Consider the following 19,503-nt stretch of genomic DNA (forward strand, 5'->3'; position numbering starts at 1 on the left):
TGTGCCCCACAAACAAGCACTTTGCCGTTTTAGTTCGTCTGGCGGCTTCCCAGGGGAAAGGCACATACTACTCGCTCTCAGAACCGACATCGGAAGAATGCCTCAGAATTTTCCCATGGCGGGGTCCACGTGACCCCCAAAATGCACTATGCCCATCCCACTTCTTGAGTCAGAGTCGAGAAGCAACCCTCATTGCAAACCAGACTGATATCATTACCTTTGTGATCCGTTCAAGAACATATTCACGATGGCGTCCAAGAAGTACGAACCCTATTCCAGTAGCGACCATCGTCGTGATTGGGAGAGCACACGTGCTGACATCCGCTCTCTTACACAGGGTTCTTATGCTCGGTGCCGGCTTCGTCACGAAGCCGACTCTCGATATTCTCTCCCAGTCGGGTGTCACCGTGACTGTTGGTATGTGGAGCGATGGGCTGGTGGATGGACCTAGTGACTAACCTATACAAGCCTGCCGAACTCTCGAGTCTGCCAAGGCTCTCTCGGCCGGCGTCAAGAACGCCGTTCCCATCTCTCTGGATGTGACCGACGAGAAGGCTCTGGATGCAGAGATTGGCAAGAATGACCTCGTCATCAGCTTGATCCCCTACACCTTCCACGCCTCGGTCATCAAGTCGGCCATTCGCCAGAAGAAGCATGTCGTCACCACCAGCTACGTCTCGCCGGCCATGAAGGAGCTCGCCGCCGAGGCCAAGGCCGCTGGCATCACCGTCATGAACGAGATTGGCCTGGGTAAGATCCTGTCTCGTTATTTTGTGTTGGAGACAATGAGGCTAATTCCATCTGCAGACCCCGGTATCGACCACCTCTGTAAGTATCTGGCGCCGAGAGCTTGAAACAAAGCATGCGTCCATAGCAGTACTGACGTTTGCTTTCTTCTTATCAAGACGCCGTTAAGACGATCGAGGAGGTCCACGCTCAGGGCGGCAAGATTACTTCGTTCCTCTCTTACTGTGGCGGTCTTCCGGCGCCAGAGAACTCTGGCAACCCGCTGGGCTACAAGTTCTCTTGGTAAGAGACCATTCTCTGGAATCAGGTCACATAGACAGCATGATTTCGCTTACACTGGCCTCTAGGTCCCCCCGCGGTGTGCTTCTGGCCCTGAGAAACGCTGCTAGCTTCTACAAGGATGGCAAGGTTGTGAACATTGCCGGTCCAGGTGCGCATTGTCCCGGCACTGCTCTGCTTATTCTGTGAACTGACGTGCTCTCGCCTTAGACCTGATGGCCACCGCCAAGCCGTACCACATCTTCCCTGGTAAGAGGAGCCGCCAGAGCAGAGGTTTTCGCCTATGCAACTTGCCGTACTGACACTCGACATCTGAAGGTTTCGCCTTTGTTGCGTACCCCAACCGCGACTCCACCAACTACAAGGACCTCTACAACATCCCGGAGGCCGAGACTGTCATCAGAGGCACTCTGAGATACGCAGGCTTCCCTGAGTTTGTCAAGGTCCTTGTTGACATTGGCTTCCTCAAGGACGAGGAGCAGAGCTACCTGAAGGAGCCGATTGCCTGGAAGGAGGCCACGCAGAAGATCGTTGGCGCCCCATCTTCGGACGAGAAGGACCTCATTGCTACCATTACGTCCAAGACGATCTTCAAGGATGAGGAGCAGAAGGAGCGCATCCTGGCAGGTCTAAAGTGGATCGGCCTTTTCTCTTCTGAGAGCGTAAGCTTTTTCTGCCATCCCTCAAATACCTTTTCGTCACAGAATCACTGACATGATCCTTTATGGGGGCCTATAGACCATCCCGAGAGGCAACCCTTTGGACACGCTTTGTGCGACGCTTGAGAAGAAGATGCAGTACACCGAGGGCGAGCGCGACCTTGTCATGTAAGCTGGCACCTGCAGACACTGACAGCCCTGTTCTTCTGTGAGACGCCCTATCTAACAACCACATCAGTCTGCAGCACAAGTTCGAGGTTGAGCTGAAGGACGGCACCAAGCAGACCCGTACTTCGACATTGTGCGAGTACGGTGACCCGAACGGCTACTCGGCCATGGCCAAGCTCGGTGAGTAATCCTTGATCATACTCGAGACTTGGAGAAGTGGAGACTGACAGGACGACTTCAATCAGTCGGCATCCCGTGTGCGGTTGCTGTGCAGCAGGTTCTTGATGGCACGCTCTCCGAGAGCGGTGTTCTGGCTCCGATGAGCAGCAAGATCAACAACCCGCTCATCAAGGTGCTCAAGGAGGTAAGGACAACTACAAATGACTGCATCGTTCTGTGAGAGGCATACATACTAACTGTCTTTTTCATGTACAGAAGTACGGCATCGAGTGCAAGGAGGAGATCATTGCATAAATCAAAGTCATGTCGTGGTAGACACAAGACGTTAGGTTTACATCGGTGGGCTATAGATGGTGCAGGCAACAAGTCGCTAGATGGAGTAGGATATGGACATGGCTAGAAAAAAGTGGTTTTCATGAAAGTTGTGCACCGTATATTCTATAGACATCTAGCAGGTTATGCCAGGGCAGTGCACTTGATCTCTACGTCTGTGTAGTCCGGCAGGTTCTTAACAGCGACGCATCTAGAGAAGTAGGGGTTAGGAACAGCTTATGTCTGAGACAGGGGAGAGAGATGCTTACGTGCGTGCAGGCTTGACATCGCCGAAATACTGGATGTAGACTTCGTTAAGCTTGGCAAAGTCGTCGATATCAGCCAGGAAGACGTTGACCTCGACGACTTTGTCGAGACTGGAGCCCGCGGCCACCAGGACAGCCTCTAGGTTCTTTATGCATTGGTGCTGTCGGGCAGTGTCAGCAGAGAGAGGGAGAGGCCTTTGGGGTCGATTGGGGGTCTACATACAGTGCGGTCCTGGACCGTCCCAGAGACATATGTCCCAGTGGCATCTTTGCCGGTCTGACCGGAGCAGAAGATGAGGCCGTTGGCCTTGATTGCCTGGCTGTAGATTGGGGCGGGCGCAGGCGCCTTGTCAGTGCGGACGGCTTCTTTGGACATGGCTGCGGCAGATGTGTGCTTTGTGGGATGAAAATGGGCAGAAAGCAGGGGGAAGAGGCAGTGGCACAACTTATACGTGTACGAAGTTGCAAGAGATCGGCACGCTAATCTATATAGTAGTCGACGAGCACTGACCCCCACGCAAGACTGCCTGCCGTGATGCCCCGCAACAGTCGGCGGTACCGGTGGCCGAGTGGGTCGCAGCGTCCATGCCAGCACGCAAAGACGCACAACTCCGGAGGGCATCGGGGGTCAGGATCACGTGCCCAGAGTCACGTACTTTGGCGTAACCCAGCTTTGGAAGTGGAGGACTTCCTAATGGAACACTATTATAATCTAACCCTGCTTTCGGGAGAACTGCAGTCAATTGAGCGTTGAAGGCTACAACTGTTTGCGAGCATTCAGATATGCGCTCTTTACATCAACCAAGACAACAGCACCGATCATATATACAGAGTACAGAGTAGGTTTGATTGTTCGCCATGCAATATATCAATAGTGTAAGTATATTCCGCACTGTGATTTGCAGTATAATAGTTATGCGACGTTTATGTGTCTAAAAACCGCAAAGCAGACAGAGCGCTTCCATCATCAGCCAAGGTCCACCAGAAGCCGGCTTTTGTTCCCGCCAATCTCAAGATCGCTGTGCCTGTCCGACCCGTCACGACTGGTGCTCAGATAACGGCAGACCTGCGCCAAAATCCAGCCAATTAAGCTTTGACGCTATTACGCAATCCGCAATTGCTCTCCGATCGCATCGGCCAAGCTCTCCGAGTCACGACAAGACCAGCCCACCACCGGCTGTGCGGCCTTAAATACGGGCAGACGCTATTTTGAGGTCGTCTTGTTGACGGTCTGGTACCGCACACACACACACACACACTGTCTCCCCCTGTTTTCTTCACCATGAATTTGAATCCGGGCATTCAGATCTCGATCGATCGTGGCGGCACGTTTACCGACATCCACGCCTCAGTGCCGGGCCGCGACGATATCGTGCTCAAGGTGCTCTCGGTCGACCCGGCCAACTACAGCGATGCGCCGACAGAGGGCGTGCGGCGGGTGTTGGAGCTGGTGACGGGACGGCCGCACCCACGCGGCCAGCCGCTGGACACGTCGCCAATTGCGCGCATCCGCATGGGCACGACGGTGGGCACCAACGCGCTGCTGGAGCGCAAGGGCGCGCGCTCGGCCCTGCTGATCACCAAGGGCTTCCGGGACCTGCTGCACATTGGCAACCAGGCGCGGCCCGACATCTTTGACCTGACCGTGGCCCGGCCTGAGCTGCTGTACCAGTCGGTGGTCGAGGTGGACGAGCGGGTCACTCTGGAGGCCTGGTCGGAGAATCCTGCTGGTGATTCTGCTTCTGCTGCTGCTTCTGCTAGCGATGCTGACCTTCACATCGGCCTCACCGGCGAGCTTGTCCGCGTGCTCCGGACGCCCGACCTGGAGGCCGTGCGTGCATCGCTCGAGCAGCTCTGGCTCCAGGGCTTCCGCTCGCTCTCCGTCGTGCTGCTGCACTCGTACCTCTACCCGCTGCACGAACAGCAACTCGGCGCGCTCGCCCGCGAGATGGGCTTCTCCGTGGTCGAGTCAGCTGCCGTACAACCGATGATGAAGGTCGTGCCGCGCGGCATGTCGGCCACCGTCGACGCTTACCTCACGCCCATCGTGCGCGCCTACATCGACTCCATCTCGGCCAATTTTCAGGGCGGTCTCGCGGCCGAGGGCCTGCGCTGCGAGTTCATGCAGTCCGACGGCGGCCTCGTCGACTTTCGTCGCTTTGGCGGTCTTGCCAGCATCCTCTCCGGCCCGGCCGGCGGCGTCGTCGGCTATGCCCAGACATCCTGGGATGCTGATGCCCGCAAGCCCATCATCGGCTTCGACATGGGCGGTACATCCACCGACTGCTCTCGCTTTGCCGGCACCTACGAGCACGTCTTTGAGACCACGACAGCCGGCATTTCGATCCAGTCGCCGCAGCTGGACATAATCACGTGAGTTTGCGTCGCCCCTTCCTCTTTTGTCATTTCCTCTTGCTTCTCTTTCTCTCTTGACATCTCGTTTCTGCTCCCTCTTTCTTGCTTTCTCATATCCTAACAATACAGGGTCGCTGCTGGTGGTGGTTCCATGCTCTTCTGGCGCAACGGCCTCTTTGCCGTAGGCCCTGAATCTGCCGGGGCACACCCTGGTCCCGCATGCTACCGCAAGGGTGGCCCGCTCACGATCACCGACGCAAATCTCTTTCTCGGCCGCATCGCCCCCGAATACTTTCCCAAGATCTTCGGCCCCAACGAGGACCAGCCGCTGGGCACCGAGATCGTGGCTGCCAAGTTTGCGGAGCTGACGGAGCAGATCAATGCCGACAACCGTGCTGCCGGCCGTGCATCCTTCACGTCCGAGGAGGTGGCGCTCGGGTTTCTCCGCGTGGCTGCACAAGTCATGGCACGGCCGATTCGGGCTCTGACGGAAGCCCGCGGCTTCGACACTTCCGACCACATGCTCTCGTGCTTTGGTGGTGCTGGCGGACAGCACGCCTGCGATGTGGCCAAGGCCCTGTCCGTCACCGAGGTGGTCATTCACAAGTACTCGTCGATCCTGTCGGCCTATGGGCTCTCGCTTGCCGATCTCGTGCACGAGGAGCAGAAGCCGGCGGCGATCTCGTTTGAGGCAGCCAACCTGGCTGTGATTGGCAGCACGCTGGCCGAGCTGTCGGACGCGGCCATGGCACACCTGGTCAGCCAGGGCATCAATGCGTCGCAGATCCGTCTGGAGCGCTACCTCAACATGCGCTACGAGGGCGTCACGGCGGCCACGATGATTCTACAGGACGGAGAACACCAGGACGGCATCGAGTCGTTCCGAAAGCTGTTCGAAGAGCGCCATCTGCGCGAGTTTGGCTTCGTCTTTCCCGAGAAGCGCATCCTCGTCGACGACTACCGCGTGCGGGCAGTCGGCGTAGCCGCAAAGCACACAGAGAAGAGTCCGTTCCAGCAGGCAAAGGAGGCTCGTGCACGGCCGCCGGTGCAAGCAGCCAAGGCCGCAGCCACAGCTCTGGTCTGTTTCGATGACGGCACAGCCGGACAGCGGGTTCCGACGAATCTGTACCTGCTCGACCAGCTGCAGGCCGGCACGCACATTGCCGGTCCAGCCCTGATCCTAGACAAGACGCAGACCATCTTGGTGGTGCCAGGAGCCACTGCGCTCATCCTCGATAGCACAGTTATGATCGACCTGGCTAGCTCCACCGCGGCAGCGACAGCGACACCAGGGGCAGCAGCAGACAAGAGCGTGAACCCGATCCAACTCTCCATCATGGGGCACCGGTTCATGTCGATTGCAGAGCAGATGGGCCGCACGCTGCAAAAGACAGCGGTATCGACCAACATCAAGGAGCGACTGGACTTCTCGTGTGCCATCTTCTCGCCGGACGGTGGGCTGGTATGCAATGCGCCACACGTGCCAGTGCACCTCGGAAGCATGCAATTCTGCGTGCGGCATCTACACACGGCGTGGGCCGGCCGTCTAGAGGACGGCGACGTGCTGGTGGCCAACCATCCAACCAGCGGCGGGACGCATCTGCCAGACATCACGGTGGTGACACCTGTGTTTGACCAGGGCGAGATTGTGTTCTACGTGGCCTCCCGCGGCCACCACGCAGACATTGGCGGGACACGACCTGGGTCCATGCCGCCGGACTCGCACTGGCTGTACGAGGAGGGTGCGGCGATCTTTGGCGAGAAGCTGGTGAGCCGCGGACGATTCAACGAGGCCCGCATGGTGGAGCTGCTGCTGAAGGAGCCGGCGCAGCAACCGGGCAGCTCGGGCACGCGCAAGCTGAGCGACAACCTGTCAGACCTCAAGGCACAGGTAGCGGCCAACAAACAGGGCATCCACCTGATTCACGCGCTGATCCAGGAGAACGGGCTGGCAGATGTGCATCGCTACATGTATGCGATCCAGGACAATGCCGAGGAGGCGGTGCGGGCGCTGCTCAAGAAGATGCACGCATCAGTGGCGGGCGAGCCGCTGCGCGCAGTCGACTACATGGACGATGGGACGCCGATCGTGCTGACGGTGACGATTGACGAAGCGACGGGCAGCGCGGTGTTTGACTTTACAGGCACGGGGCCGCAGGTGTACGGCAACACGAACGCGCCGATCGCGATCACGCACTCGGCCATCATCTACTGCGTGCGGGCGCTGTTGGCGTCAGATGTGCCGCTCAACCAGGGCTGTCTCAACCCGATCGACATCCGGGTGCCGGCCATGTCGATTCTGGCGCCGTCGCCGTCGGCTTCGGTGGTGGGCGGCAACGTGCTGACGTCGCAGCGCATCACGGACGTGATCCTGGCGGCTTTTGGGGCCTGCGCCGACAGCCAGGGCTGCATGAACAACCTGACCTTTGGCATGGGTGGCCGACGGGTGGCGGCCGACGGCAGCGCGACAGTGGAAGCGGGCTTTGGCTACTACGAGACGATCGGCGGCGGAGCCGGAGCCGGGCCGACGTGGGACGGCACCAGCGGTGTGCACACGCACATGACCAACACACGCATCACGGATCCGGAGGTGCTGGAGAAGCGCTATCCGGTGCTGCTTCACAGCTTCAGTCTGCGACCAGGCTCTGGTGGTGCCGGGCTGCATCGTGGCGGCGACGGCATGGTGCGCGACCTGGAGTTCCGTATTCCCGGCATCCAGGTATCGATCCTGTCGGAGCGGCGGACACGGGCGCCTCGTGGTCGAGCCGGCGGCAGCGACGGCGCAATGGGCCGCAATCTCTGGCTGCGCAAGAAGGACGGGCTGGCCATCAGCCTTGGCGGCAAGGCGTCGGCGCTGTTCGAGGCGGGCGACCGGATCGTGCTGCACACGCCCGGTGGCGGTGGCTGGGGCAAAGCCGAGGAGGAGGCATGAGGGTTGTAGAGACAAATCAAGAGACTCCAAATCAAAGCACAAGGCGGCATCAATGGGAGTTTTGATTTTGGGCTGGCTGCACGTGATGTAAGATGGTTTGCACTCTTTGCGACACTCGAACGCGGGGCAAAGGCGGTGAAAGCTGCAGGCCAAGGCGGCAGGCGCAAAGCGAGTCAGGAAGGTACGACGGGCTTAGCTACTACCAATAGGGCCAGGCTGCCCAGGTCTCACCTCTTGGTGATAGCTGCTTGACAACGACAGAGCTGCAGCGAGATCTCTGCACGGCGACGCATCGACATGGCAACGACGACAGCAGCGGGCCCCGACTCGAGCTGGGAGGTGGACGACGCGGCCATCCAGGACCCCGAAGAGGTCAAGGTGCTCTTCTGCGCGCTGGACTCGTTTCTGTGAGAATGCGGTTTGGACCGTCTTTCTGTCTTTGCGGCGTCGACACTGACAGCAGTGGCAGACAATATGCAAAGGTGTCGCACTTCCACTGCACACACCTGCGGCGGCAATCGTTCTACGCGCTGTCGCAAGAGCACTGGCAGATGCTAGCAGCACCGCCGTTTTCGTATCTGGAGACGCTAGACCGGGTGGATGACGCGATTGAGAGCAACGCGGACCTGGCGCGGGCGATTGTGCGTTTTGGGCTGGAGTCGTTCTGTGGCGGACAGCCGCCAGGGCCGACCGAGTCGAAAGAGGCCCAAGAGGCCAGAGCGGTCAGCGAGAGAGAACCGTCGCTGCCAGCGCCATGGGCAGGTATAGCCAAGCATACGGATGTGGACAAGGCACGCAGCACGCTGCGGCAGTTCTACCGCGACTGGTCGGCCGAGGGAGCGGCAGAGCGCGAGCACAGCTACGGGCCGGTGATGCAAGCGCTGGCAGCGGAAAGGACGGAGAGGACGAAGCGAACAAAGAGTCTGGCGACAGCAGAAGGAGGAGCAGAAGGAGGGGCACCCCTGGAATCTCTGAAAGTGCTGGTTCCTGGGGCTGGCTTGGGTCGGCTGGTGTTCGATCTCTGCTGTGCTGGCTATGCAGCCGAGGGCAACGAGATCTCGTACCACCAGCTGCTGGCGTCATCATACGTGCTTAACTTTGCCCAGCGTGCCGGCCAGCACGCCGTCTATCCATGGGTGCACTCATTCTCGAATCACGGCACACGTGCCCGCCAGCTGCAGGCCTGCCGTGTCCCCGACGTGCATCCGGCACAGACGCTACAGACGCTACAGCAGACGGCCGGGTCCATGAGCATGTGTGCGGCCGACTTTCTCTGCCTGTACGGCGACGAAGAACACGCGGCCACGTTCGACGCTGTCGCCTGCGTCTTCTTCCTCGACACGGCCCCGAACTTGATCCGCTACCTCGAAACGATGTGGCACTGCCTCCGGCCGGGCGGCCTGCTCGTCAATGTCGGCCCGCTGCTGTGGCACTTTGAAAACCACGCACCAGGCAACCACGGCCGCGATGACGACGGCGACGGCGAGCATGATGCCGCCAGCTCATCCGGCATCGCCGATCCTGGCAGCTTCGAGCTGACTGACGACGAGGTCATGGCCCTGGTCGCCCGCATCGGGTTCCAGGTCGAGACCCGCGAGACCGCCCGCGAGACGCCCTACATCCACGACGACCGCTCCATGCTGCAGACGGTGTACCGGTCGAGCTTCTGGGTGGCGCGGAAGCCGTGGTGAGAGGAAAGACCGAGAAGGCTGAGACCGGAGACAAGGGTGAAAAGACGTGAAAAGAGAGAATACACGTGCTTGCTGAGTCATCCATGTATGAATTCCCGTGACTTGATCTATCCTGTGATTCTCATACAGCTACGGAGTATCTACCACGTCTTTGCTACCTCCCAGCCCTCCACCCCTACAGCTTCGACCAGTGCACGCTCAAAAGCTCGCCCTTGGCCCACATGGCGCCGCCGTCAATGGCCAGGGTGGCGCCGTTGACGTGGGAGCCGGCGGGTGCGCAGAGGTAGACGACGGCAGCGCCAAAGTCAGCGGGACGGCCGAGGCGGCGCATAGGGTTGGAGCGAGCGACGGCGTCGGCGCCACCAGGGGCCATATCGAGCAGGCCCTGGGACATCTTGGTGGGAAAGAAGCCGGGGGCGAGGGCGTTGACGGTGACATGGCGAGGGCCAAGGTCGACGGCGAGGTTGCGGGCGAGATGGATGACGGCCGCCTTGCTGGCGCTGTAGCCAAAGGTAGCCTGAGGACCGAGCGAGCCGAGACCGAGTCCAGCGACGGAGCCGGTGACGAGGATGCGGCTGGGCGACTCGACGGAGCCGCGGGCCGCCAACAGTGGAGCAAATTCGCGCACTGTGTTGAACACGGCCCGCACATTGAGGTCCAGTACCTTGGCGATGGCCGCGTCCGAGTGCTGCTCCAGGGCTGCGCCCCAGGTGGCGCCCGCGTTGGCCAGCAGGATGTCGATACCGTCGGGGCTGTCGGCCTGCACCGCCGCCAGCAGTGTCCGCACGCCGTCCATCGTGGCCACGTCCGCCGGCACCGAGATCGCCCGCGCACCCGGCTGCAGGCCCGACAGCCCGTTCAGCGCTGCCGCTGCCACCTCGCAGGCTTCCTTCTTGCGCGACGACACGTACACCTTGGCGGCGCCGGCCTGTAGCAACCTGTCTTTGTTAGCACGTGACCGTGAGAGGCGAGACCGGCACTGCACCACTGCAACACAGCAGCACAGCAGCACAACTCACGCAGAAGCCGCGCTCAGACCCAGTCCCCGGGAGCCGCCCGTGATCACGGCAATCTTGCCCTTGACCGAGAAGAGCGACTCGGTACTCGGTATGTTGATGTCGTAGTCGGTCATCGTGACGGATCGCTTGGACAGTTTGGGCGCTTTTCTTGTCTCTTTCTTTCTGTTGCTTCCGTCTCTTCTTTCTTTCGCTGGCTCTCGTTTTCCGCTCTCACAATTCTCCTTGTCGCTTCTTCTGTCTTATTGTAGAAGCTGTCGTCTTTATCTCCTCTAACCCCCCGCAAATCACCTTAGCGTCTGCAGTTGCCGAGGCCCAGCACCCCTGCTCACTAATCTGAGACAACACACGCTACTGCAATCGCTTACATAAACCCCGGACGATGCGTGGATTCAAACTTACCACCGAACGTACGGAGTACTCTGTACTCCGTATGTGAATATATTATGAACGCTATCTGCAATTACTGCTCTCGTGCCGTTCCCGTTTCATGCAAGACGTCCCTCCGCAATCTCTCCCTCTCATTCTGCTGCTGTCGTCACCTCTGGTGTAGCTGCAATCCCATCCATTCCCGTACTGTCGCCTGTGACCTCCGCTTCCTCTACATCTGCCCCTTCCGCCGCTGCTGCTGCCTCTGTCTCTGCCTCTGCCACTGCCGCTGCAGCTGCAGCCTCTGCTGCATCTCGTTCTGCCTGCCGCTGTCGCTCTGCTTCCGCCTGCCGTTGCTCCACCAACGCAACATGGCGCTCGGCCACCCCCGGCGCGAGACTGGCCAGAAACATTATGCCCACCCGCTCCGCACGCCGGATCTGTTCCATCAGCCAGTCTCCATTGGCCTGTCTCTGTTGCCCCACTAGTCGAGCAGCCATTTGCGCCGGGTTCGGTTCTCCACCTGCTCCTCCACCGTTGTTCCCCGGCACAACAGCCGCGGCCTGCTGTCCACCCGCCGGCTCGTTCACGTTGGCACCCGGTGCCCTGCCGACGTTCACTGCTGGCACAAGACCGTCCAGGTGGCGGCGAATCGGCTCCCATACATGGTTCGCCGCTCCGTCCAACATTCCCGTGTTAGCCACAAACATTGCCGTTGCGAGCAGTATAACCATCGACCATCGTGTCCAGCTCGCGTCAGGCGACGTGAACCACCAAACAAACAGTAGCAGCCGTGCGACGAGCCATATATGGGGCACCATGGCTGCTAGCATGCCGGCTCCAGGGTTGTTGATCCGCATATGCGCGCCCTGAAACATAAGTGGGTTGACCACGGGCCCATTTTGCCCATTTTGCTGCTGCTGTTGCTGCTGTCGCGGATGTTGTGGCTGCTGCTGCTGCTGCTGCTGCTGCTGTTGTTGTTGTTGAGACATATACTGCTGGTAGAGTTGATGCCGGCCCTGGTCGAACTGCAGCTGTTGCAGCTGTTGTTGGTTCTGCTGCAGCATGTGTTGCAGATGCAGGTTCCGTTGGTGGATCTGCTGAATCTGGAGCTGCAACCCTTGCTGCTGCTGCAGAACATATGTAACAAGCTGGTTATTTCGGCGAAACAATTGCACCCACGTTTCGCCGGAACTCAGCGTGCCAGTTCCCTGGTTGCTAGCAGCCGGAGCAGACGCATTCCGCGCCAGGTACAACTCTGCGTCGCCATGGACCAGAAGAGCCCTTGGCCCCGCAGGAGACGACAGGATGTAAGCCTCCTGCGGCTGTGGAGCTGCAGCTCTCGCCGGCAAATTGGTTGTTGTTGAATAAGTAACCGTATTACGCCCGCCGGCATTCTGAACCGTCACGTTTGTCGTAGTGAACAATCCCGCCACCTCGGCCGCAGACGGCTGTCCTTGCTCCTGGGAAGGATGGCCTCCGGCCGTCTGGCCGTGAGCAGTAGGGGCGGTATTGTGAACGGGCTGGCCTGGCATCCCCGGTGACCACCGCTGCTGCGACGGGGTGGGCGCGGGCATGGGCACGCCTTGCTGCATGTTGTTCAAGGCCGAAAAGTGGTGCATCCAGCGAGCATTGGCAGTGGCTGCAGCCGTGGCAGCAGCAGCTGCAACTGCGGCTGCCTGTGCCTGTGCCTGTGCCTGGTTGGCCACATGTTGCTGGTGGCTCAGTCGAGGGATGGTCGCTGTCGGCGGAGCCGTGGCGGCGGCTTGGGAGGATGGAGCGGTCGGCATGGTCGAGGCAGGCTGAGCAGTCGAATTGCTGCCAGGGTCTCTGAGAACAAGATGCACAGCCAGTGCGCCGGGTTCCGGGTTCTAGGCAAGTCAGCAAGACGACTTCCAGCCTTGGAAAAGCTAACGGCAAGGTATCTTATCGTACCGGGCCAAACACATCTGCCAGGGTTCTGGCATCGCCTTCCAGGACTCGTCCTCGGTGGATGAGGCGCATTCCCTGCCACGAGCGACCACGAGTGGTCACCTCCTCCTGCACGCGCTCCTTCAACTGGCCGATCGTGGTAGACGCCGACAGGCCAGCGAGAAGAGGAGAGTCTGCCGTCTCCCATGATGGTGAGATTAGACGCAAATCGACCGTCTGCTCAGCCGACTTTTCTGTCGGGTCAGCCGGGACAGCTGCGGGAGCTGCAGATTCGACCATTGTGGAAATCGAGGCAGAGACCAGCCGCCGTCGACGAGTGTTAGGCCAGCTCGAGAGCCAAGGCCAGACGACGCAAAAGCAGTCCCGGGCCTGCACGCAGAAATGGAAGAAGACCGATTGTCCTCTGTCATTCGAGAAGAAGTGAGAAAAATACGTTACAAAAGACGAGGTGAAAATGGGGGGGGGAGGATGTAAACGAAAAAGGGAAGGAAAAGGCCACATGCAACAGCAAGCTGACAGTTCAATAATAGTGGCAACTATTGAGACAGTCGCGGCTTCCACGTTTGGATTTCGCCAGGCCGCGCACGTATTGCTGGCAGTCTTCCCTGCAGCACTCCGTATTAAGTACAGATACTTCGGGAAGCCAGCGGCTCCAGTGCCGCTGTATGTAAAGGTACTCTGTACAGCTTGAAATGGCACCAAGAGACGGAGCTCTAAACGGATACGGGATTACTCGTGGCAAATTAGTGCCATCCGGCCCACCGTAACCTCATTAAAACGGTGCAAGGCCAGGCTTCCCCGTTTTGTCCCTTTTCTGTGCAAGTTCAGCAGCAAGATCCATGAAGCAAGCTTTTTGCTGCGGTTGCAGGACGCTCCAGACAGCTCGACTGGCCGGCACGTTGACTGCAGCCATTCGCACATCCCTACTGCTGCCTCGATTGGGGCTTCTCCGCACAACCGGCACGATGTCGACGACGCCAGGTCGCCTGGGCTTGCATAGACGCAGCTTTTCCAGGAGCAGCCTCAGCGTGTCTGAGCGGCAGATTCTCCTGGGAACACCGCTGCGACCATCACTCTCCTCTCGGCCTTCGACTCCGCCGTCACCCATCCGGCTCTTCTCCCAGCAGCAGGGCCCGCGGCGATCACGCTTCTCGACCCGTCTCCGCAACGTGCTGAGAAAATCGAAATTCCGCTGGCACCGGATACCTGTCGGGCTGGGCATTGGCTTCCTGGGCATCGTCCAATTCTACAAGGTGTCCCGACGCAATGCCGAGAAGGACGAGCGGGACCAGGACGCCGGTCCTGCGCCTGCGAAACGGCCACGTATAAGGCCAGAAGGGCCTTGGTAAGCGGAAAGAGAAGAGCGGCGGAAGAACGGCGGAAGAACGGTGGAAGAAGGACCGGCAGCTAACAAGACACAGGCAGGTGCGGGTAATGTCTACGCTGCCGCTCAAGGCACTGTCCCGTCTCTGGGGCCGCTTCAACGAGCTCACAGTGCCATACTATCTGCGGGTGCCAGGGTTCAAGCTCTACAGCTATGTGTTTGGAGTTAAGTAAGTTTGAGAGAGAGAGAGAGAGAGAGAGAGAGGAAAAGCCCGTCTAACAGCCGACAGCCTGAGCGAAATCGAGGAGGAGGACCTGCACAAGTTTCCGAATCTGGCGGCATTCTTCTACCGCACCCTTAAGGATGGAATGCGGCCGTTGCATCCGAGCCACAACGCGCTGTTGTCGCCATCAGACGGGCGAATCTTGCAGTTCGGCACGATTGAGAGCGGCGACATTGAGCAGGTCAAGGGCATGACATACAGTCTGGACGCGCTGCTGGGCAAGCATACGCCGACGCCGAGCATCGCGAACGGACAGTCAAGCGCGAGCCGGAAGAGCGCGGCGGCCGCACCGACGGCAAGCAGCCACGGCGAGACGTCGGTGCACCCGGACGAGGAGTTTGCGCGGGTCAACGGGATCCCCTACACGCTGCCGGAGTTGCTGTCGGGCGCGCCGATGGCATCACAGCAGCCGAGCAGCGGACAAGACGAAGTGGAAGACCAGTCGACCGGGGCAGCCGCGACGTCAGCCGTTTCGGAGGTGCAGGCCGATCTCGACGTGCCGTGGCACAAGCAGCTGCTGGCACGCGACAGTCGGACGACGCTCTACTACGCCGTCATCTATCTGGCGCCCGGCGACTACCACCGCTTCCACTCGCCGACCAACTGGGTGGTCGAGCGGCGACGCCACTTTGCCGGCGAGCTCTACAGCGTGTCACCGTATCTGCAGCGCACGCTGCCCGGCCTGTTCACGCTCAACGAGCGGGTCGTACTGCTCGGCCGCTGGCGCTGGGGCTTCTTCAGCTACGTTCCCGTCGGCGCCACCAACGTCGGATCCATCGTCGTCAACTTTGATCGCGAGCTGCGCACCAACAGCCTGACGACCGATACCGCTGCCGATCGAGCTGCCGAGGACGCCGCCCGTCGTGGCGAGGTCTATGCCGGCTTCTCCGAGGCCACCTATGCGGCCGCTAGCCCTATCCTGCACGGCTATGCCTTGCGGCGCGGCGAGGAGATGGGCGGCTTCCAGCTTGGCAGCACCGTCGTGCTCGTCTTCGAAGCCCCCGTCCAGACTACCGCCGATAGCGCCACTGCTACCGCGCCCGCCCATGCCGGCTGGCGTTGGGCCGTCGAGAAGGGCCAGACGGTCAAGATGGGCCAGGCTCTCGGCTTTGTCGACGAGTGAGGCCGAAGACGGAGACGGAGACGGGGCTGAACAGGAGCAGCATTGGAGTCTGGATCATCGGGAAAAAACATGGCTAGATTTTTTTCAACAAAAATACGTAAGCGAGCGCATAATATTTCATCACATGTTCAACAAAATACAGGCACACGGGGTTGTCCTTAGTCAGCCAAGGCTTGTGGTTGTCATGTGATTAGCTTGCCGACAGTAGACGGACACGTAGCAGTCGTAGAGTTGATTACATTGTAATTGGGCTTGCAAGCTTCTAGTCTAGATCTAGCTGGAGACAAGCACGGAACAAGCTTACGCGCCGTACACCTTGTAGATGTCGGCAATGGGCTTGAACTCCTTCGGGCCAGCCTCGGCGCCGCGACCGCCAAAGACCAGCTGGGCGTTGAGCTTCCAGGACGTCGGGACGTTCCAGGTCTCGGCCACCTTGGCGTCAATGAGGGGGTTGTAGTGCTGCAGGTTGCCGCCCAGACCCTCGGCCTCGAGGGCGGTCCAAACGCCGAACTCGAGCATACCGATAGACTGTGTGGCCCAGGCAGGGAAGCGGTCGGCGTACAGGGCGAACTTGGTCTGGAGCTCCTTGACGGAGGCCTCGTCTTCGAAGAAGAGGACCTATTCCGGTCAGCCGTGCAGCAGAAACAAAAACAAAAACAAAAACAGAGTAGACGTACGCTGCCGGCAGCACCCTTGAACAGGGCCAGCTTGCCAGCGGTGGCCTCCCAGCCGTCAGCAGGCACGATGGGCTTGAGCACGTCCGACGTGATGTCCCAGAGCTTCTCGTGCTCGGCGCCGAAGAGGACGACCACCCGGTTGGACTGCGAGTTGAAGCTGCTGGGCACCTGGGCCAGCGCCTCCTTGACAATCTCCTGCACCCGGTCCTTGGACACGGTCAGGTCCTTGGTGAGCACATAGTAGCTGCGGCGCTCCTTGAACAGCTGCAGCAGACCGTCGGCTTTGTTGGTCGCCATTGTGCGGGTAAAGGTGCGGATGTGTGAGTGGACAGCGGTCTTGGGGCTCGCGAGCGTGGCAGAGATGTGTTGGGAATAGAGAAGCTTGGAGCAAACAGGTCGGGCCATCGAACGAAGTACGCTGGGTATCATGGTTTTTATATTGCGGACCACAAATCAGCTCTGCTCTTTATCATGCGCAATACTACGCTGAAATGGCGGGAGCCCTACAAGTGCAGATAAGTGGAGGCGAGGAGGGGGTGAAGAAGCGGATGCGGACGCCGGCGGACGGACGTAAAGTACTGGAACCGCTGTTTCATTCTCCCGGCTTCTATCTCGCATCTTACCTAATTCTTCGTAATCCTTGATGCCGGTCCATTCCTGCACCGACTAAAAGTCCCCGACCGGACCAGGTACGCATAGCAGGCCTTGCTGAATGTCACGTGATGCGCGTGTCTTTCGCTCAATGTTGGAGAACAGCAATACATTCATTAGTCCTAAACGCCCGGTCTACTCCGTACCTCTGCCTTTTTCTATATTGCATGCGGGGTCCAACCTTGGACGCACACCTGTTTCTGTGCCGTGAATCGATGCTACAGCATCTTTTTCCAACCGTCATATGTGAAAACCCCAAACTCTGGAGGACGGAAAAGGTATATAATGGATATCCAGAAGCCTGCAGACAACCGATCACCATGTCTCGGCAATGTACTGGCCCACCTCCTGCTTGAGCTCCCAGAACTTGCGCGCCTCTTCACGGTCCAGATTGCCCTTCTGCATGGCCACGTCGATGAGAGCCTCATGCACGCCCTCGCCCATGCCTCGACTGCTGCCACACACAAACACGCGGCCGTCGACCGAGTTGATCACGAACCAGACGAGGTCCGCCTGGTGCTTCACCTCTTCCTGCACGTACCGGCCCGTCCCCCGGCGGCTCTCCACCACGCGCTTGACCTCGTCCTCGTGCACACCCCACTCGCCGCTGTAGAGTTCGTCCACCAGCGAGTCGCGCACGCCCTGCAGCACCCACACCTTGTTAGCGCAGTTGGCCGTCTTCAGCCGCCGCTGCACAAAGCCGCGGAACGGCGCTATGCCGACGCCGGCACCAATCAGCAGCATCGGCCCGTCAGGCACAAACTGCTTTGCGAGCGGGTTGGCCATTAGACCCTTGAACATGGGAATGCACAGCTCGGGCTCCTCGCCGCGGCTGCGCGCTTCCAGGAAGCGCAGAGCCTGGCGCTCAAAGAAGCCGGAGCCGATGCCTGTGCGCTTGCCACAGAGCCAGTCACTCGACTCATGAACGGTGACGGCGATCTCAATGACCCGGCGCGTGCTGCTGCCCTTCCCCGCAGAGGCCGCGCTTTCATGGGGATCGTTCGAGAGCGAGTAGAACCGAGGCATCTGCGGCTGCAGCACGGACAGCAGCAGATCCAAAGGTGGTCTCGCGCTGGGGAATGCACTGAGAATCTGCTCGAGCGACACGTGAGGCCCTGTGCGGAAGTCGCAAAAGGCACCCTGGCCCTCGGCCGAACAAAGATATAACAGCACCTTCTTCTCATTCTCGTTGGAGGCGTACTCGGCCAAAATGCGCAGGAGAGCCTTGGTCGGGGGGTGCGATTGCACGTCGGAGCACCAGGTCAGCAGGTCGCGGCGGGTCGTGACAATCTCGCGCGCCTTCTCTGCGCCCCAGACTGTAGGCCAACGTCCCGTAGTAGTGCGCAGCAAAACCGGCTTAGTACGCAGAAATCGGGGCACCATCAGCAGGTCCAGGATCTCATCCACCAAGGTAGAGTCGTTCGGGGCCATCACGCCAATGGCACCGCCAACCTTGAAGTCAATGTTCTCGCCCTTCGGGTACTCGGTGACGTCGAGATCAAAGTGGTAGGTGCGCTTCTCCGCGCCAGGTCGTGTAAGCTCGCGTGTGTTGTGGATACGGGCCGGGAAGACATGGAACGGTGGGTGCGGCTGCACAAAAGTGGGCGGCTGGACGGTCGTGTCCAGGTCGGATAGGTCTTTGGCCATATCATGTATGGACAAACCCTTGGGACTCTCGGCCGTGGGTGCTTGTGTTTCCGACGCAGTGGCAGTGGCCAGTACAACCTCCTTCTCCTTGTCCAAATCTTCTGTGGTCCGCTGACCGACCGGCAGAAGAAAGGTTGTCTGCTCTGAGAGTTCTGTGACGTTGTTGAGGATAGTGGGGATCTCGTCGTCGATCTTCAGCTGCAGGGAGCGAAATGCGACGTTCTCGGGAAGCGGGACATGCTCGTACTGCACGCCGTCCGCCTTGGAGTCGAGCTTCATGCAGCAGCCACCGCCACAACACCGGTTGATTAGCTGTGTGCTGGATTCGCCGGTGATGCGCCGAATGTCTGCTGCATTCTGGGCAATGAGGCGTGTGGAGGCCCGGCGCCGGCGTGGCGTCGCCAGAGCGCCATCGTCTTCGTCTGTAGGGCTGGAATCGTCAATGTCCCGCTCGTCTCCCGAATCAGAGTAGGTCAACGAGGGCGCAGCAGAAGGCGTCCGCCGCTTGGCAACGTGACCGTCATTGGCGGCGGCAGCGGTGGCCGTGGCAGCCGCAACGGTAGCGGCCGCCTCTTCAGCGAAGATCTCGCTTAGACGCGTGCGGGCGATGTCGGTCGTCATGGCGATATAGTCCAAGACAGGCTGTGAGGCGTGACGAAGGAGAGAGGCAGCGAAACAGAGGTGGGGATGTCGACTGGGCGAGACCAGCAGCGAGGCGCTCGGCCAGAGGGGAGGACAAGACAGGAGCGAGTCGAAGGGATATGGAAGGTGTGCAAATGAGTGGAAGTCGGCTCGTCTAAATCTGCGGACGCATGGCGAAGTCGGTCGAGGCAAGAAGAAGAGCAAGGCTTTGATAGGAAGAGGGGAAGGAGAAACAGAAACAGAAACAGAA

General features: G+C 59.7%; 9 protein-coding genes across 9 annotated transcripts; 4 read left to right on the top strand and 5 right to left on the bottom strand.

Annotated features, from left to right (window-relative positions):
- Positions 1 to 247: 247 nt before the first annotated feature.
- On the top strand, positions 248 to 2,327 carry CMQ_6096 (saccharopine dehydrogenase; the record flags this gene model as incomplete). The annotated part of the gene is made up of 12 exons (XM_014315161.1): positions 248 to 261; positions 338 to 417; positions 469 to 750; positions 808 to 828; positions 906 to 1,029; positions 1,095 to 1,177; positions 1,237 to 1,275; positions 1,345 to 1,688; positions 1,765 to 1,853; positions 1,924 to 2,033; positions 2,099 to 2,217; positions 2,289 to 2,327. 12 exons carry the CDS (start codon positions 248 to 250, stop codon positions 2,325 to 2,327), a joined length of 1,344 nt encoding a protein of 447 aa, XP_014170636.1.
- A 162-nt stretch (positions 2,328 to 2,489) lies between these two features.
- CMQ_6323 (L-psp endoribonuclease family protein) lies at positions 2,490 to 2,987 on the bottom strand (the record flags this gene model as incomplete). The annotated part of the gene is made up of 3 exons (XM_014315388.1): positions 2,490 to 2,556; positions 2,615 to 2,772; positions 2,835 to 2,987. The coding sequence occupies 3 exons, from the start codon at positions 2,985 to 2,987 to the stop codon at positions 2,490 to 2,492; spliced, it is 378 nt and encodes a 125-aa protein (XP_014170863.1).
- Positions 2,988 to 3,893: 906 nt separating this feature from the next.
- CMQ_6263 (hydantoinase) lies at positions 3,894 to 7,898 on the top strand (the record flags this gene model as incomplete). Its single annotated transcript, XM_014315328.1, has 3 exons — positions 3,894 to 4,307; positions 4,407 to 4,984; positions 5,096 to 7,898. 3 exons carry the CDS (start codon positions 3,894 to 3,896, stop codon positions 7,896 to 7,898), a joined length of 3,795 nt encoding a protein of 1,264 aa, XP_014170803.1.
- A 297-nt stretch (positions 7,899 to 8,195) lies between these two features.
- On the top strand, positions 8,196 to 9,589 carry CMQ_6470 (methyltransferase family; the record flags this gene model as incomplete). Its single annotated transcript, XM_014315535.1, has 2 exons — positions 8,196 to 8,305; positions 8,368 to 9,589. The coding sequence occupies 2 exons, from the start codon at positions 8,196 to 8,198 to the stop codon at positions 9,587 to 9,589; spliced, it is 1,332 nt and encodes a 443-aa protein (XP_014171010.1).
- A 175-nt stretch (positions 9,590 to 9,764) lies between these two features.
- CMQ_6245 (short chain dehydrogenase reductase) lies at positions 9,765 to 10,721 on the bottom strand (the record flags this gene model as incomplete). Its single annotated transcript, XM_014315310.1, has 2 exons — positions 9,765 to 10,527; positions 10,609 to 10,721. 2 exons carry the CDS (start codon positions 10,719 to 10,721, stop codon positions 9,765 to 9,767), a joined length of 876 nt encoding a protein of 291 aa, XP_014170785.1.
- Positions 10,722 to 11,126: 405 nt separating this feature from the next.
- On the bottom strand, positions 11,127 to 13,185 carry CMQ_5978 (uncharacterized protein; the record flags this gene model as incomplete). The annotated part of the gene is made up of 3 exons (XM_014315043.1): positions 11,127 to 11,843; positions 12,153 to 12,845; positions 12,910 to 13,185. 3 exons carry the CDS (start codon positions 13,183 to 13,185, stop codon positions 11,127 to 11,129), a joined length of 1,686 nt encoding a protein of 561 aa, XP_014170518.1.
- Positions 13,186 to 13,871: 686 nt separating this feature from the next.
- CMQ_6410 (phosphatidylserine decarboxylase proenzyme) lies at positions 13,872 to 15,636 on the top strand (the record flags this gene model as incomplete). The annotated part of the gene is made up of 3 exons (XM_014315475.1): positions 13,872 to 14,251; positions 14,328 to 14,459; positions 14,520 to 15,636. The coding sequence occupies 3 exons, from the start codon at positions 13,872 to 13,874 to the stop codon at positions 15,634 to 15,636; spliced, it is 1,629 nt and encodes a 542-aa protein (XP_014170950.1).
- Positions 15,637 to 15,936: 300 nt separating this feature from the next.
- Positions 15,937 to 16,610, bottom strand: CMQ_6478 (nitroreductase family protein; the record flags this gene model as incomplete). Its single annotated transcript, XM_014315543.1, has 2 exons — positions 15,937 to 16,254; positions 16,314 to 16,610. The coding sequence occupies 2 exons, from the start codon at positions 16,608 to 16,610 to the stop codon at positions 15,937 to 15,939; spliced, it is 615 nt and encodes a 204-aa protein (XP_014171018.1).
- Positions 16,611 to 17,279: 669 nt separating this feature from the next.
- On the bottom strand, positions 17,280 to 19,232 carry CMQ_6124 (FAD/NAD(P)-binding oxidoreductase; the record flags this gene model as incomplete). The annotated part of the gene is made up of 1 exon (XM_014315189.1): positions 17,280 to 19,232. One exon carries the CDS (start codon positions 19,230 to 19,232, stop codon positions 17,280 to 17,282), a length of 1,953 nt encoding a protein of 650 aa, XP_014170664.1.
- Positions 19,233 to 19,503: the final 271 nt, after the last annotated feature.

The sequence above is a fragment of the Grosmannia clavigera genome (genome assembly GCF_000143105.1).
Source record: "Grosmannia clavigera kw1407 unplaced genomic scaffold GCSC_167, whole genome shotgun sequence".
NCBI lineage: Eukaryota > Fungi > Ascomycota > Sordariomycetes > Ophiostomatales > Ophiostomataceae > Leptographium > Leptographium clavigerum.